General features: G+C 37.8%; 2 protein-coding genes across 2 annotated transcripts in view; one reads left to right on the top strand and one right to left on the bottom strand.

Annotated features, from left to right (window-relative positions):
* The window catches only part of POLR2B (RNA polymerase II subunit B), a 22500-nt gene extending 12636 nt beyond the window's left edge, over positions 1-9864 (top strand). The window contains exons 12-25 of the mRNA XM_026688441.2: positions 681-820; positions 907-1018; positions 1405-1559; positions 2537-2735; positions 2861-3029; positions 3996-4092; positions 4491-4585; positions 4827-5077; positions 5172-5261; positions 6872-6979; positions 7444-7557; positions 7649-7809; positions 8297-8492; positions 9607-9864. Coding sequence (XP_026544226.1) covers positions 681-820; positions 907-1018; positions 1405-1559; positions 2537-2735; positions 2861-3029; positions 3996-4092; positions 4491-4585; positions 4827-5077; positions 5172-5261; positions 6872-6979; positions 7444-7557; positions 7649-7809; positions 8297-8492; positions 9607-9696 — 1977 coding nt within the window. The 3' untranslated portion in view covers positions 9697-9864. The remainder of the gene's footprint in view (positions 1-680; positions 821-906; positions 1019-1404; positions 1560-2536; positions 2736-2860; positions 3030-3995; positions 4093-4490; positions 4586-4826; positions 5078-5171; positions 5262-6871; positions 6980-7443; positions 7558-7648; positions 7810-8296; positions 8493-9606) is intronic.
* The window catches only part of IGFBP7 (insulin like growth factor binding protein 7), a 24375-nt gene continuing 15509 nt past the window's right edge, over positions 9865-18730 (bottom strand). The window contains exons 2-5 of the mRNA XM_026688442.2: positions 16127-16236; positions 11249-11365; positions 10491-10614; positions 9865-10026 (exon numbers count right to left, since the gene is read on the bottom strand). Coding sequence (XP_026544227.2) covers positions 10007-10026; positions 10491-10614; positions 11249-11365; positions 16127-16236 — 371 coding nt within the window. The 3' untranslated portion in view covers positions 9865-10006. The remainder of the gene's footprint in view (positions 10027-10490; positions 10615-11248; positions 11366-16126; positions 16237-18730) is intronic.

Genomic DNA, 18730 nt, shown 5'->3' with positions numbered 1-18730 from the left:
TAATTCAGCTTGCATAGGACAATTAGCCTAATTTTCATAGGAAAAATTGCTGTGTAAACAATGCTTATAAAAAAATACACGTAAGAAAGTATAGCTTCCATGAAAGAGGCCTTCCTCTTATTATTACCATCTTTTTCTGCAGTATTTAGTAGTGTCTTTTCAGATTTTTAAACACCACCTCAAGTTATAATTGGTTGGTAATGAAACCCAGTAAGTTAATGTGAAGGATTCGTGAACCGAGTTATCGGTGAACAGTGGCAAGCACATTTTTGTTGGCCACAAGGAACATTAATGGAAGAGCTGCAATGAGTGTGATGTTAATATAAAACAACTTAGGCTAGGATATTCCTTTTCTCCAATTTCTGGGAGAATCCTTTTTTATTTTTTTAAAAGTGTTAGTTTTTGTCTCATATTTCCTTATTTCTACAGTACCTTGGAATAGCAGGAATGTTTTAACAAATCAACTGCCAAAATGCAGGGCAATTATTACAGGATGCTCCACAAAACCTTAAAAAGGGGTTTCACAGGTTTTGTCTTCCACCAAATGTGCCTCAGGATCCATTCTCATATAACAGTCTTGAGTCTTGACTTAAGTGGTATTATAATTTCAAAAACTGCCAGAACTTCTGTGCATAATAGAGCCTGTTAAGACTGAAAACATTGCCTGTGTTTGTTCTTAGGGTCATGCTGTGGGGCTTGTGAAGAATCTTGCTCTGATGGCCTATATTTCTGTGGGGTCTCAGCCATCCCCAATTCTGGAATTTTTAGAAGAATGGAGTATGGAAAACTTGGAAGAAATCTCCCCAGCAGCAATTGCAGAGTAAGAATCATGGAATGGAATACCATTAGCTCCTATGTGGTTCACTCTAAAGCAGCAGCTTAACTGTTTCCCTTTTTTTCCATAAGTGCCACAAAAATATTTGTGAATGGTTGCTGGGTTGGAATTCACAAAGATCCAGAGCAGCTTATGAATACACTGAGAAAACTGCGACGGCAAATGGATATCATTGTATCAGAGGTACATTTTGTTGTAATTCCAGCTGTTCTATAGAGGTGCCATCCTAGATCAAAAAAATAAATAAAACATGTTGAGCTAGAAAAAAGATCTGTGATTTAATTTAAATTCTATATAATTTTGATGAATTAAAACAGAGTGATAATCTTTCTGAAGGCCATGTGTAATTCAGAATGTTCACCTTGACTCTTCAGATACTCAGTTGCTTTTATCTGACATCAGGATTGGTTAATCGCCATTAAGCTACAAAAGCCTTTCTGAAGAGCACCATTTTCACAACTTGCAAAATATTAAGGGGGCATCTGCGAACATGGTGTTTCGATATTTTGATCTGTCTACTAAAAATGGCTAGTTGAAAGTGTTTATGAGAACCGTGTCTTCTCACACAGGTGTCCATGATCAGAGATATCAGGGAACGAGAAATTCGCATTTATACTGATGCTGGTAGGATCTGCCGCCCACTTCTAATTGTGGAAAAACAAAAATTGTTACTGAAGAAGAGGCATATAGACCAATTGAAAGAACGTGAATATAACAACTACAGGTGGGGTTATCTTCAAATGTTCTCTTTTTGTGGGATATTTAGTAGTTGTCTTTCCTCAAAGATACTTTTCATGGGAAGAGAAAGGAAAACTCCAGGCATAATTTGTGTGCTAAAATGTTATATGGAAATGAGCAGGAATTGAAAAGAATGTTTATGTTATTGATGATTTAGACTAAGGTCCAACTTATACAAGAAGTAAATAAAGTCTTTTGAGTATAGTTTTTAGAAATGAGAAATGTTTTGTCTGAAACACTTGCTGGGCATTTTCTAGAGTGATTTGACTTTGCTAGTATAACTCAAGTGCTACTAGGAACAAGTCCTGTCACCATTTTGGAGAATATTCCTCTTGGATGAGGTAGAAAGCAGCTATTTGCTGATCTTACAAAAAGTAATTCTTTTTATACCTGCTTATATTCCTCCTTGTAATTCCTGTTCATTCATCAAAGCAACAAAGGTGTTTTTGAAATTGCCAAAGTCACTGTATTCTAAATATGGAAGCTGTAAAATACAAGGAATATATGTGAATTTCTGAATGTTACAGCACTTCCTTTCCTATCTCATTCCCAGGTTGCATTAGAGATTTCCTTTTACAAGCATCTTTTGACAGCCAGCTAGATCAATGTGTTCATTACAGATTCTTATCTTCAGAGTTGAGCGTGGACAATATTCAGTACACAAGTGGGTTAGACAGCTAAGACAGCAAGTTTAGAAAAGGGCTGAATTCTAAGGAATCAAGACATTGGTTTCTGCTGTATATGCATTAAGCAAAAACAAAACCATAAACTAATGAAGGAATGGAGCAAATGCCTATTGTATCTGAAGGGACAACATTATGGATAATATAATATGTGCATGCTTACATTTAGTTTTTCGTTACACTGAATGATGTGCATTTTCTTGGAATTCAGATGTAAATTATCACGTTTGTTCTTAGAACTCTGTATGTAGTTGCATTAATTAAAATTAATTTTGTTTAGCTGGCAGGATTTGGTGGCCAGTGGTGTAGTAGAATACATTGACACTCTAGAAGAGGAGACTGTTATGCTGGCTATGACTCCAGATGACTTACAGGAGAAAGGTGTGGCATATTGTTCCACATATACACACTGTGAGATTCATCCCTCCATGATTCTAGGAGTTTGTGCATCTATTATTCCATTTCCAGATCACAATCAGGTTTGTTGGACTTCGTTTTATACTATTTTAAAGTAAGAGTTTTAATGACTTGATGGAATAATAATAAGCATTAATTTTGAAGGTATTTTTTTTCATTCCTAACACAATTTCTCCTTTCTTAACAGTCTCCTAGGAATACATACCAATCTGCTATGGGCAAACAAGCCATGGGAGTTTATATCACTAATTTCCATGTCCGTATGGATACCCTGGCCCATGTTTTATATTATCCTCAGAAGCCTCTTGTGACCACACGTTCTATGGAATATTTGAGGTTCAGAGAGTTGCCAGCAGGTATGATTGCAAGTTGCTGATTAGTGCAAGTGTAAAACCCTCAACTATAAAACCTGGACTTCTAGAGAAGCAATCCACCTCTCAAAGAGATATGCCAAAGTGTCTTTTTTTTTTTTTTAATTTCCAAAATACCAATAATGAGTTTTCACTGAGATGTGGGGCATTTCTTTGAGATTTGATGATTCGATATTTGTTAATTGATGATTTAGCAATAGCAGAATGAGAAGAGGTTTACCTCAGCTAAGAATATAACTTTTCCCTATACCTTTAATCAATTAGGTTTCATTAATACATTGAAAAGCATTTGCACCAGCATGTCTGGATCACAAAGGAAAAGCATTACAACTTTGAAATATTTCTTAGCTTGCTCCTTAAATAAGCCCTGCTTGTTTAATATATTTGTCAGCGCATGGTACTTTTTGGCATAACTTGTAGCAAGGCAGTGGTCAAAACTGTAATCAGTATTCCTTAGATGCATTCTTTCTGTTTCTGTACCTTGTTCATATCTATCTCAGTTATTGCTTGTATTTGGGTGTGCACATTCTTATTGCATTTTGCACTGTTTGTTTTTCAATTTTAACAAGCATAAAATATTTATCAAAAGTTTCAACTATGATCTAATTAGCTGGTTTTAAATTCTTGGAATGTTTTTGCTCAAGGTGGTCCAGTTTTTGAATATGGATAGCAAACGAACAGGGTTTGAAGACAGTTCTCAAGGACATAGTTGAAGGAACATATGAAATTGTAAGCAAGTTCCACACCTGCTCCACACAAAACGTATCTTCTGTTGATAACACCAGGCTATTCCATGGGAAGTCACTGGGTGTGTTTATATGCATATCCCATCATGCTGTAGAAAACAAAATATAACTACTGAGAAATTAGAGCTTATTTGGCATTAGTACTCTATCTGTAAAGTGAAAAGAATATGTGTATAATTGAAGTGCATTCTTGAATCTCTTACAGGCATCAACTCTATAGTCGCCATAGCTTCATATACAGGATATAATCAAGAAGACTCTGTTATCATGAACCGCTCTGCTGTTGACAGAGGTTTTTTCAGGTTTGGCTTCTTAAATATTTCTATTTCCCTGTTAAAAAACTATTTCACATGCTTATAAGAAATAGGTCACTAGTTTTGAAGTATTCTTGGTATGCTTTTTGAAGTTGTCTGTTGTATCAAAGATTTCACTTCAGTGGAATATGTTCTTTGTAGGTTAGTCATCAAGTATTTTTCTTTTTTTTGTCAGAAACTCATCTTTTTGCTACATTTTTAGATTAAAGGTTAGTAGTAAAAGTGGTGGTTTTAGTTCATAGCCTTCCAATCTCCAGTGGACATTTTGCTAATGTATGTCAGCATGTTTTGTCCTGCTGCTGAAGAATGTTAGCTCATGTCTCAACCTGAACTAAAAGAGTGCTTTCTGACTTGGAGCTGCTGGTGTTGCTTCTCTCTTCCATTAGATCTGTGTTCTATCGCTCGTATAAAGAACAGGAGTCAAAAAAAGGATACGACCAAGAAGAAGTGTTTGAGAAACCTAGTCGTGAAACATGCCAGGGTAAGAAATAGACAATGACCAGGAGTACATCATGAAGACAGAGACAGTAAATAACTGCTCAGTAATAGAATTTCCTAAGTTTCATATGTTTATGAAATAGATTTTTCTTCCTGAATTCAGAATGACACCGGAGTAAAAATGGAACAGTATCAGCCTTGAAATGTTATCCTATTAGAAAAGGGAAAAGGGAACAAGCAGAAGCCCTGGTCTGGAAGCATGCAATGTTTTCTTCTTTTCTCAGGGATGAGGCATGCCATCTATGACAAGCTGGACGACGATGGTTTGATTGCACCTGGCGTACGTGTCTCAGGAGATGATGTCATCATTGGCAAGACGGTAACTTTGCCTGAGAACGAAGATGAACTGGAGAGCACCAATCGTCGCTATACCAAAAGGGATTGCAGCACTTTTCTACGAACTAGTGAAACTGGTATCGTTGACCAGGTCATGATTACCTTGAACCAGGAAGGATACAAGTTTTGTAAAATAAGAGTAAGTATAGGAGTTATGCAAATGTGTCTGCAAGAATAAATCCAGCATTTGGGAATTGTTGGTGTAATAGATTGTTATTATTCTATCTCTCCAGGTACGGTCTGTCCGAATACCACAGATTGGAGATAAGTTTGCTAGCAGACATGGTCAGAAAGGTACCTGTGGTATCCAATACAGGCAAGAGGTAAATGATGTAGAGGATAATGCTTAGGTGATTGGATTTTAAATCACGCCTTGGTTTTTACACTACTTAGAACAGCGCTTTCAAACTCACGGCCTGTGGGACTGATGTGTCATGCGCTGGCTACATCCATACTTGGTTTAATGAAGGGGGGAAAAGTCCCGCTGTGTCACATGATGCTACAACGACGACACGAATTTGACACCCCTGACTTAGAATATATCAATTGCTTTCTCGACATCTGTGCTCATATGCAATCAAGCCATCTTAACAATTACATCAATTTTACTACAACCTTTAGCCAGAAAAACATCTTAGCAGTAAAATAGTGGAAAACATATATTTAACTCAATATGAAAACTTCTTATGTGGGATAAGGTGTTCTGAATCTCTTCTTCTCCTAAAAAGGCCCTATTTGAAGTATTGCATCAAGGAGAGCCTTAAGACCGCGGAAAATTTATATAAAGGAAGGGAGGTTGATCTGATGTTATTTAGGCCACGTAGGATATCACCAAGCCTTTAAACCAGGCCTGAAATATGCCAGATACCAATTTATTATGTTTCCTGTTCTATTCAGACTGGATTGCTAACATTCTGGGAGATTTTAGAGAATTCAAAGGCTGTTCTACGGCAAAACATGGAAAAGATCTTACAATAAGAATAGAATGAGCATATACCATATGTACTCATGTATAAGCCCATCCACATATTAGATAACTCTCAAATGTTTAACCAGAATACCATGAAAAATGCACTATCTTTGGATTAGTCAACCCACATTTTTCATGTATTTTAGTTAAAAATTCAAGGATCAGCTTATCTGCAGATGGGCTACATACAAGTATACATGGAAAACAGAAGCAATTTTAGAAAGTATTGTAGGTAGTCCTCATTTAATGGCTGCCTCAAATGCCACAGATTCACATTTAGGGTGATGAAAAAATAACTGCAAGTATCCCAAAGGTGCTTTTTCAAGAGGCAACTGGACTGTCTGGTTTTTTTTTTTTGAAGATGTTTTGCTTCACCTCTAAGAAACTTTGGCTGTGACTAAATGGTGGGAAATGAGAGGATTTATACTCCTTGCAGACAGCTGGTTATTTGCATGCTTTGTGCAAGTCATTAAGGCTACCTGGAGGTTTACCTGTGTCATCGGGGTCACCAGTGCAAATAGGTGTGGAGCCTTCGTGGAACTGTTGAAAGGACTGTGTTGTAGACTGGAGATAGATGATGCAGTATCCCCCCCCCCCTCTGTTGAGAGAGGGCTGATCAAACTTGACATAGATTGAACAGCCCTCTCTCAGAGTTGGGAGGGATATGACAGTATAAATCCTTCCATTCCCCCCCATTCAATCAGAGCTGAAGAAGCTTCTTGGATGAGAAGTGAAATGTCTTCAAAGAAAAATCAGAAAGTCCAGTTGCCTCTTGAAAAAGCACCTTAGGGACAACCATGACCTGGATGACTGACAGAATAAAGAAGTTGTATAGTTTATTTTGTGACTTATATCATACAAAAAAACACAAAAAAACCAGCAAAGCTTATAGATTAAGCAAACTATAATCAAGAAAATGGTGCTGTGGAAAAAGATATGATTCTGATCTGTTTTCGTTTTTAGGATATGCCATTTACCTGTGAAGGCATCACTCCTGATATAATTATCAATCCCCACGCTATCCCTTCGCGAATGACCATTGGTCACTTGATTGAATGTCTTCAAGGAAAGGTAGGTCTTGCCGCTTGGAACTGAGATATTCTCCACCATGCTCTCTTTGAGAGCTTCCAGGGGCATCTCTGACTCTAGCATACCCAGCCAAGGTTGAATCAGATTGTTTTTAATCTCTTGCAATCTTGAGCCATTTTATTTTCAAATTAAAAAGCTATCTTTCTGGCCTGTGGCGTTAATCTAGACGCTGGGAAAACACAACCTCTACATTTGCATAATATTTAAAATCCTTTTAATGTTTAGTTTACGTTTACTCTTTTCTTCCTCCAAAGAAGTCAGAGTAAATACTACATAGTCCCCATTTCTCCGATTTATGACTTGCAGAAGCCCTTCAGTTTAAGTAAAATGACTTAGTGAGCTCTACACTTCAGTGGGAGTTAGAATATAATCTTCCCAGTTTCATTTTAGACAGTTATGATGAGGAACAATATAATACTTGCTAGTCTTTGCTTCTACTTTTCTAGGTATCAGCAAATAAAGGGGAGATAGGTGATGCTACACCTTTTAATGATGCAGTCAACGTGCAGAAGATTTCAAACTTGCTCTCTGATTATGGGTATCATCTGAGAGGAAATGAGGTAATCTGATACAACGGATGAGTGATAAGTCTCATTCTGTCTGCTCTCTGCACTGATATGCTATTACAACAGGAGGAATTTCTTTTTGCAGGTTTTGTACAATGGCTTTACTGGTCGCAAAATCACATCACAGATCTTTATTGGCCCCACTTACTATCAGCGACTAAAACACATGGTAGATGATAAAATTCATTCCAGGGCAAGAGGACCTATTCAGATCCTTAACAGGCAGCCTATGGAGGGTCGATCTCGGTAAGAAATAGATGCCCACTTAGTATGCTTTCCAATTTGTCTTTATTTCAGCAAAATATTTAAAGCCACAGTCCTTAGAAATCTTACTAGAAAATGCCACTAATTTCTGAGATTTCCCCAAGCCTTTTCATAGCTTTTAGTGATATTATTTGCAACTATGAGGGCTAGAAAAATATTAAGACCAGAAATGCTAGGAGCCCAGATGGGAGTATTAAAATATATTGTTGAGAAATACATTGTCTTATTTTCCTTAGCCTTTCTTGTATTGACAGTGTGCATATGTAGCACTTCTTTGGAGCTTCCGGTATGCTTTGTTTTTTAAAGACTTTCTTTCCTCAGGAGCGTTTTTGGTACATAAGCTGGCTTCTCCTGTAGTACCTTCTTACATTAATTTGGGGCAGGAGTAACGGGCAGCCCAATTGGGTAGTTTTTCTTACTTGGAAAAATAAGGAAGTGGACATGATTTTTTTTTTCCCCCCTCACCCAGTGATGGAGGTCTTCGGTTTGGAGAGATGGAACGAGACTGTCAGATTGCTCATGGAGCAGCGCAGTTCCTGAGGGAAAGATTGTTTGAAGCCTCAGATCCATATCAGGTTCACGTATGCAACTTGTGCGGGCTAATGGCAATAGCAAACACCCGGACCCACACCTATGAATGCAGGGGTTGTCGTAATAAGACACAGGTATGTTAAGAGGGTAGGAAAATACTGCCCATTCCATTTCATTTTTCTTTCTCTCTTTTTTTTAAAAAAAACTTGTTATCTTTGTCTCCCCTTGAGGCACTTTTTCCAATACTTGTCTACGCTGTGTTATCTGCCATGAATACAATATATTCAGGGTCACTCGCTGCAGGAGGGACAGCATAAAACTATTCCCATCCATTCAGAAGAGTTCGGAAAATTTCTGAAAGAATATAATTGAATTTTAAAATGTTATCTTTACAAAATGTCATTTGATTTTCCTGGCAATAGTAATAATCTTTGCTTTTAAAGTGTTTTCTTTAATACTTAAATTATGATGATGCCAAGCTCTACTTCACATTGACTTACTGTAAATAGGTTTGTGTGTGTGTGTGCGTGTAAGATAGGGGACTCAAATTCCAAGCAATGGTTAGCTGGAGGTCAATGGCCAGTTAAATGTACACTTCAATATCCTGGAATCCCTAATACTCGATGGTTACATCATCTTTTAAGTCCTTCTTCATCCAGGTTAGAGGGAAATTGACATTGAAGAAATTGGCTTTTTCGATTGCAGCATACTTTATATAGAAGGCCTTCTGTCAGGCCCAAGCCCAGAGAGGACACAATGAAATCCAATCAAATTCAGTCTTCTGTTTGCTTACAGCTAATAGACAGAACCTTGCCAAACTAAATCTGCAACCTACTAACATATGAGTAATATCCCGAGAGATGTGGCTACCCTGAACTTTTTGTCCCCTTCCTTTCTAGCTTGGGACTGTGCAGTCTCTTAATCCGTGCTTCTCTCTGGGAAAGTTCTGTGTTGCTAGACTCTTCCCGCACTGCTCCTCCAGGTGCATATTCCATCACACCTGTGAAGCTTGGCCAGTACTAAGCAGTGCCTTTCTAAATTTTCTCACATTTCCCAGCTTGTTCCCAAAGATGTTTTTATCACTGTTATTTTTACAGCCTTTGAAGCCTTTAAAAAATTATTTCTTGGTGTTCTTTTCTGAACTCCCTAACCCCATCTATGGGGTTTTTTTTTAGAGGAAAGATATAGAACGTTTTCTGGAATGAAATGTTTTTGCTAATATAGGTTAATCTCATTTTTTTTTCCCAGATTTCTCTGGTGAGGATGCCATATGCCTGCAAACTACTTTTCCAAGAACTGATGTCAATGAGTATTGCACCTCGAATGATGAGTGTGTAGCCTTCAAACAATTCACCTTTTCCTGAAATTTGTATTGCCTGCTTTAAACTTCCTTTTTAAATGTGTTTTAAATCCCAACACATGGTGTGTTTTATTGGAAGTTTATTTTTCAGATTATGAACGTGTGAATTTTGTTTTATGTAAATAGAAATAAAAGCTTTCCAGACATTCGCTTAATACTTTATTGGAACTACAGCAAAAATAGTAGGAAGTAAAACAGAGCCATGGCTGATTGTGAATTTTCCAAAAAACAAACTTCTTATAGATGAAAGGCACTGTCTCTCAATATGCAGTATATATGGTTCACCTTTTACAGCTCAGTACTTTCACCTACAAAAAAAATGAGAGTGTGCTTTAATTTAAGAAAACTTGTTATTGTTGAGATACATTCCAGAGAAATGAGTTGCTATAGAAATAATCAAAGGTATTTCACTGAAGCAAGAAAAAAAGCAGAAATAGATAACAATTCCTTCTTCCTCCACAATTATTTTAGATTAATTTAAAATCATAGATAACAAGTAAGCAAACTTTCTTCGGTATTTTACTTTTTTTCAGAGACTGCTGGTCGTAGACATTAAAGGGATTCAGTGATACCAGCGCAAGGAACAAGAATTTAATGCAGGAGATGGTTTACAATAATAAATACATTAAGCCAGTTGAAGCTTACAAAGATGTGAAACGCATATTTTGGTCACAAATCATGACAAAATGTACTACCAATTAATAATCAACCCAGGCTATTTTTTTTTAACTAGATCCAATAGAAAAGGGAGTGCTTATGCAGACCTACGTACCTTTTGCAGGTATTTCATTTAAGGAATTTACCACAGTAATTTTTCCAGAAGCCGTGGCTTCTCCTTTAGAGTTAGATGCGTGGCATTCATATTCTCCAGCATCATCTTTGCTCAATGGAGATATCTATTGGAGTAGACAGTAGAGTCATAGTTAATTGCATTCCTCAAGGTTGTTCATATCCTTATACATGCTATGGCCCTGAATGTTCCTTAAACAAACTTTTTAGCAATAGCATTTAGACTTATACACCACTTCATAGTGCCTTAGAGCCCTCTCTAAGTGGTTTACAGGGTCAGCATATTGCCCCCAACAATCTGGGTCCTCATTTTTCCGATCTCTGAAGGATGGAAGGCTGAATCAATCTTGAGCCGGTCAAGGTTGAACTCCTGGCAGTGAGCAGTGAGTTAGCATGCAATACTGCATTCTAACCACTGTGCCACCATGGCTCTGTTATGTCGTCTCCATTAATTCCGAAAGGATTAAGAACAGCTTCAGTAATTACAGCTAATAGCGGAAAGCATTTGAGACTAAACACACAGTATCATCAGTTGATGGGCAGTTGATGGCATAACCATAATAGATTATATACTAATTCTTAGGTGAAACCTAATCATTCAACCTAGAAAGCCAGCATATCATTTTCCTCATGATGTGTCAACATTCCTCCCAACCAACCTCCAAGAAGAAAAATCTTATTTCTCTACTTGCTGCAAAATTCTCAAAATCACAATTTAACCTGAAAGAGAATTTTACTTACCAATACCCACCCTGTCACCTCATGCTTTTCAGGACCACCACGTGTCTGAACGGCTAAATTATCTCGGTCTCCTGGAAGAAGTTCCACTCTTTGGACACTATATTGTCCCCTTGTTATCTATATATGAAAAGAAAGATTGGCCGTCAGGGGTCTCCAAACTTGGTAACTTTATGACTTGTGGATTTCAACTCCTAGAATTCCTCAGCCAGCCATGCTGAGGAATTAAGCCATAAGTCTTAAAGTTGCCAAGGTTGGATACCCCTGATGGGAGTAAAGACTTGGAAAGGTGGGTGGGTAGAGTTTTGGACTGGTCAGGAGGACTGAACCTGGATGTTAACCTAATCCTACGTAGCTTTTTCTCTGGTAATATCACACTACTAACTAGAGCATACAAAACATTTGCTAGACCAATACTCGAATACAGCTCATCAGTCTGGAACCCACATTACGTATCTGATATTAGCACAGTTGAGAAAGTCCAGAAATATTTCACAAGAAGAATTCTCCACTCCTACTCGTAGAATACCTTATGCCACCAGACTTGAAATTCTAGACCTAGAAAACCTTGAATTACGCTGTCTTCGGTCTGATCTAAGTATGGTATATAAAATCATACATTGCAATGACATACCTGTCAATGAATACTTCAGCTTCAACCATAACAACACAAGAGCACACAATAGATACAAACTCAAGGTTAACCGCACCAAACTTGATTGTAGGAAATACGACTTCAGCAACAGAGTGGTCAATGTCTGGAATACTCTTCCTGACTCTGTGGTTTCTTCCCCAAACCCCAAAAACTTTAACCTTAGACTATCTACTATTGACCTCACCCCTTTCCTAAGAGGTCTGTAGGGGGTGTGCATAAGTGCACCAATGTGCCTACCATCCCTGTCCTATTGTTTCTTTTATTTTTCTTATATGTACCCATTTCATGTATTCATAACTATGTATATACTTATACCTATTATCTTGTAAGCAATTGACAAATCAAATCAAATCAAATCAAATAAATAAATAAACAAATAAATAAATAATATACCATATAGTTAAAACATTTCAGACTTTCTACACTGAATGTTGGTTAAGAGCACAAATTATTTTCAGGAGGCCCAATTAGAATAGACTACTATTTCCTTAAAAAGCAAATTTTCCTTAGTTATACAATAAACTGCATTTTAAAAAAAGACGAATTGCTTATATAATATGGTAGGGAGAGTTGCCAGTTGTTCAAAGAGAAAGTAACCACTGTGACTAATGAAAAGCAGCCATGGAAATATAAACAATTATCTGCTGGTTTTGTGTTTTCATTATGGAGGAGGAGATGCACATTTTATTGCCTAGATAATACTTTATCACCCAGGCATTAGAAACTCATTCCTTCACTGGGTAAGTAATGTTCAAGAGTTCAAATCAAGGCAGTCTTTCCATATGTTTTAATTATTGCTGCTAGCTGTCCAGAATTGTAGAAATCTTTTAAATAATAAAAAAAACCATATAAATTCCCCTTGAGCATTGCCAAATAGGCATTTTTAGGTGCTTTTACTTCTGACAAAGAGGTCATTGAGCAGAAAATTGGAATACTAAAATGAGAACAGTATTTGTGATTGGTATCACTCTATCTCCTTGAGTTAGAAAGGTCAAGCAAATAATTTAGAAGTAGTAAGAGTCAGAAGAGAGCCCTGATGTGGCAGCAGATGGTTGGTCAAGCAGAAGGCAGCTATGATCTGGTTTGTGCTTGAATGGGAGACAAGGGAATACTAAACTAGAAGGCAGGGTCAAAACCTATTTCCATATTCTTGCCCAAAACAGGCAAAAAATGTTCCCCTGTAATCAGTCAGCTGGAGACCAACTTTTCTAAGCATGGTAGTCACACTACTGGAGAAAACTGTGGGATCTGCTGTAAAGGATCACAAATCAAACACAACCATTTCCTTGTGGATATTTGAGTAACTGAACATTTTCTTTTAACCATTTCTTTGCTCAAAGAGAGTGATTTATAAATAGCTGTTTTAATATGGTCCCTGACATGACTAGTAAAAGAAAAGATTTCAGGGGGTAGAGGGGTGGAAAAATGGAAAGAAGCCAACAGAGGAACCAGTTCCCAAAGTTACAGTAGAAATAGGCTAGGTTGCTCCTTCTGACAATTGTGGAAGAGCCAAATATAGTTGGCTTCTGGGCAGAAGGGATGAAATAGTTTTACTTCTCTTTTCTCTGTAGTTCTCCTACTTCTCTCTGTTACATATCTTGGAAAATAGCCCCATTGCAAGAGCTACCATCTGAAATCCTATTTTTGTAACCACACTATTATGTCTTCTAATTATCAGTTCAGACTCTATTCAATCCTCCCATTATTGCCTTGTGTTTCAATCAGCATCTGAACATTGTACACCCATGATGTCATATCCAAAGCCATCTGTCCGTCTTCCTCTCTCATTTTTTTTCTCACCCTCAGCCCTAGGGCTGCCTGACCTTGCAACGATTCTGGGAACTTATAAAATGAAAAAAGAAAGAAACCTAGAAACATAATAGTTCCTAGAAAGATGGCAATTGCCCAGAGGGAAAACAATGAATGCTTTATTTCTCATGCCACATCCAACTGAAAACTGAAAGGGGGCAACCCTCATCCCTGGAACAAGAACCAGGTTTTCAAGGCCTATTTAAAGGCAAAGGAAAAAAAGGAAAGGGAAGGAAAAACACATTTCTTGGGTTCCACTTACTTTAAATTCACGTCAAATACTGAGAAATCAGATGGTAAATTAGGCCTCTCCATAGAAAAAAATTGGTTATTTGGAACCCTCCAGGGCATGAGGCCCCTTTGCTTTCTCCTTATTCTGAAAATAATTATTGCTTTATAACCTGCCTTTTGTGCAGTACTTCAAGGCAATTATATTTAACCTATATTAATTTTATTCCTCTCATAATTTAGAGATGAATTAATTTCTATATTAAGAGATCTTGTTTCATTTTATGCTCATCATAACAATCACAAGAGCGAAGTAAGGTGAGAAAGAATGACTGGCGCAAAAGCCCAGCCTGTGAGATTCCATGCTAAGGTTGGACCTAAACTAAACGTAGAGACTTAAGTAGGGGGCTGCTGGATTTTAACCCACGTCCATCTAGTCCAGCAGTTTGTTCTTACAGTGGCCAGCCACCTGGACAAGGAAGCTTGCTAGTTTCCCAACAGATGCAGTCATATTGCAATCAACGCTAAAACTACTGATCTCCATGACTTCCATTAACTGGTTCTATCTAGGGGTGAAATTCAATCACCTCGGCCCACTTCGGGAGAGGTGGTAGGAACGATTTGAATGGGTAAAAAATTGCGACTGGTTGCTATTACTATTATACCAAGTATACCAAGCCATGCCCACAGCCACACCCACAGAGCCGGTAGGGAAAAAAATTGAATTTCACCCCTGGTCCAATCCCTTTTTTTGAAGCCACCAGCCCTGCTGGTAAGCAGCACCACCTCTCACAATAGCATCTTCTAAAGTTGAATTATGTGCTGTGGGAAAAAAATCCTAGGTTTCATTGGTCATATTCTAAAACCTTAACTACTACATCACACTGTTTTACCAGCAGCACTTGAGATGAACACTTCTATATTATTCCCAACATAATTTGTCCCATTTTTCCCATTGTCTTCTAGGGCTACTACAAGTACATCTACAAATTATTATGGTACATGAAATAAACATGTTCTCTCTCTCTCTTTCTCTCTCTCTCTCCCTCTCCCTTTATTTCTGAACTTTAATTGTTATCATACATTGTGCACATTAATTGCACAATTAGTGAGCCATGGAAATGGCTTTGGCCAAATGTTAATATTTTGTTTAAACCCAAGTTATCATCTCTGCAAATATGATTTACAGCTTAAAATCTAGTGTGAAGCCAACACTCTTATCGCTGACTTTAAATCTGTTATTTCCCATTTGTGGAACTACCACGATAGCGATCAACTGGATTTTTGCAGCCCAGATCTAATAACCCTACCAACTATCTAACTTTCTGGACATACAGAAGCACATTCTGAAATTCTGGCTTCTTCATGAATAAAGTCAAACAAAATTAATGTCTAAGGAGAGACTGGAAACTAAAAAAAATATGGGTAAATCAAGGTCTTTCTAACACATGGCTCAAATTCTCAGCCACTACAAAACAAGTCAAGGTCATCAATATTATCTGTTCTCATACTGCTGAAGCAGCAACTCCTTTCCAGTTCCTCTGTTTTTCTCATTCACAGGCAACCAAGAATCTGAATCAAAAATAGGCCTTGTATTTGTTGCCTGAAATATTTCAAGGTCTCCAGAAATACCCTGGCATTCTGTTCCAGTCATTCCTTAGCACCTGCTCCTTTGGAAGACCTAATATGGTGAAGAGTAACAGAGCTCGTATAAAAGGGTGAACAGAATGGAATCCAGAACCAGATTTATTCATAGTATTAATTTTTAAAATAACGTTCTATGATTTAAATAACACTTCCAAGGCTCTGCAGAAAGTTTGGCTTGACAAGGCACTTTCTGTCACATACCTAAATTCATATATCACCATGCTACATTCTAATCCTTTTGCATTTGCACTTGTAATAGTTTTAAAGGAGCCACAAATATGGTGAACTGTTTACTTTTTTTCTCACAGTTACCTACAACATTCTATTTCTGTACCCTTTCTGTACTCTTAAGCATTACAAATAGCACAGACTCCAGGGATTTCTGCGTCGGACTCATTGCTGTAAAAGGCACCTTGGAGGCCCCTTCATTTATGTGGCATGAACTTGGCAGGGTTCTGACATGGTACTCATTTATTCTAATGAAGTTCCCCAGGAAAATCTTCTGCTGGATCACCTTCAAAACTTGCCTAGTTTCCACTAACCTTGTTCCAGGTGAGAGTTGGAGTGGGAATTCCAATGACTTCGCAGCTCAGGTAAACCTGGGCTCCACTGACATTCCAGATGTCCTTTGGAGGGGTCACAATGGATGGGCCTAGAAATTTTAAAAAAAGAATCCTTTTAAAAGAGTAAAACAGTGTATTCATGAATTTATGAAATTAAAGCAATTTTTTCATTAACCAAAAATTGTTAACAGAAACCAACTCCTCTCTGTTATTTGGTGATTATACTCAGAAACCTGGTTCTTTCAACTTGTTTTATTTGTCCTAAGAGGATTTTAACTTCTGTTTCTCTAGATCCTTGCCTGGGACAAGGAGAAGACTTTGGGAAGAAGTTTGTGGTAAGGATTTGAGTGATGGCTTCAAATGAAAGGGGGGAATCTCATTCAGGGCAGGCCTGGGACCTTGTGGGTACCTGAAGTTCTTTGGTTTTAGACAGTGTCTTGCAGCTGCCCTCAAAAGAATATAAGTCTTTCTTAATGCTACTGAATATATATTGAGGACTACCCGCACCTCAAAATGGAACTACTATTTGAGTTCTAGCTATTGTGTTTCCCCAAGATAATCAGGCAGACCGCTACTGTGGGAAAGCCAGAAGCAGACTCAGGGGGTGCTGTTCCCCTTTTGCAATTAAGAGAATTATGACAATGGCTCCTTGATATTTTGAGGTATGATCAGCTCATCCTGCCAACCGTTCCTCTTTTGTGTCATTACTAATATGTGACAATTATTAGATATCAAAGCATTTTTCCTGACCAATGAAAAGGAGGCTGTACAAATCACATTGGATTTAAACATTAAAAGGGGGGTAATGAGCGAGGAAGTATGTAGCTTCAAAAAGCAAGCAAGAGATGTGAGTGTGGGATAAAATATAGTATTAATAAGGACCAAAGAGTTGTATTTTGTATTCTATTTATATACAGGTGCTTTTCAACTTGGCTGGACAACCCAGGAAGCTGATGCATGTTCATAAATATGCAATATTTTCAAACATCAGCATCAACACCAGACACTGATAGAGAACAATTCATACATAATAGTATTTCAAGTCCACAGCTGACTTCCCAACAGAAAATTAAATATTAGCAAAGTTTGTTTTCAGAAACTTCTGACGTTTCAAAATTTAAAGGCCCATCTCAATCCTTAAATGAAAACACAATTTGCTCTTAAAAAACAACAAACAATTCCTCAGGACCTTTCCCTTGCCATTACTTTTTTGTTCTGCCAAGTTTCAAAAACTAAAGCTGAGCCCAACTCTTGCTCTGGAATGTGGTACGTGGGAATGACCTTGAGACACAGGAAAAAGAGCTGCAGCCTAGACTATCACCATGCCAAAGGTAACTCAGGACTGGGAAGCATCTCAGAAGGGACCCTCCCTAGTTTTCTAGAGAGAAGGAAGGAAGGAAGGAAGGAAGGAAGGAAGGAAGGAAGGAAGGAAGAGACTTGCAAGATCCTGCTACTGTAGCCTTACAATAAAGGTAGTGTTGGTGTTCATGGATTGGGCTTCCTGTCAGGATTACCTCAAAGGGCTGACATATTCTCTCCATAAAACTTAAAAATCTGTTTTGGCTTGGTCTCTAGTACTGTAGCTGATAGTCATAGACATTTATTTGTTTAACAAATTTATATAGCTACCTAAGTACCAAAGGAACTCTAGATGACAAAAACATAATGAAATTTAAAAAAAACACATTTAAAATAAACTATGTTGAGTGTCAGGTTACAGAACTTTTCCCAATCAATCAACTAGAATGAACTTCTGAAAACGTATCAAAAGGAATCCTTTACTGAGATGAGACAATTCATGTAGGGGTCAAAAGCAGCACCTAAGATCTCTCAGGCATGCAGAGATAGATAAGGGAGTTTAAAACCCCTCCCCTTATCCTGATCTGTATTTAGTAAAACAAAGAGCCAACTTGTTAATTCCGCCCCCACCCCCTTTTTAGAAGGATCTTTTACAGAGTTTCCCAGGACACATCTCACTGTGGAATTTTTATGGTCTCTTCATCTCCTGGCTGTCTCTCTGAGAGGTGATAGGCTCTGGCCATCTGGGTTTCATCTCTCCATTGTATCATGTTTAGGTTATACAAATTCGATATAAGATTAAATATATTCAGGTTACATCAAGAAGGATATCTTTATCAGTCTCCCCCCCCCCCTTTTCTTCTTTCATTGAAGAAATGACAGATACACGGATCTGACATCCTGCCCTCCTTAAAAAACAGATAGGTCTATCTAGAAAAAACAAAATCATGTGTTACATTTGCAATTTAGGATGGTTTATCAGGGTATTTTAGGTGGAACTTTCGTCGTAATGTGGGTGCTTTTACATGTCGTTTGGCTACCCACTCATTTTCTGAGGAAAGAAGATATTTCCAAGCTACTAAATAGTGTGTGGATCCACGGTGAGTGCGCGAATCAAGGATATCTTTAATTTTAAAATGTTGTTCCCCATGTACCATGATGGGAGTTGGAGGTGTGGGAAGCGGGGGGTCTGAGATTTGAAGTGATCTCCGGTTTGAGCAAGCTACAGTGAAATACTGGATGAATCTGCCTAAATGTTTTGGGGAGTTGAAGTTCTACCATCAA

Source organism: Notechis scutatus, chromosome 2 (assembly GCF_049901735.1).
Source record: "Notechis scutatus isolate UNSWTSFEM ecotype Mainland chromosome 2, rNotScu1.2, whole genome shotgun sequence".
Taxonomy (NCBI): Eukaryota; Metazoa; Chordata; class Lepidosauria; order Squamata; family Elapidae; genus Notechis; species Notechis scutatus.
Note: the sequence above shows the minus strand (reverse complement) of the source record. Positions and strands in the feature narration are given on the sequence as shown.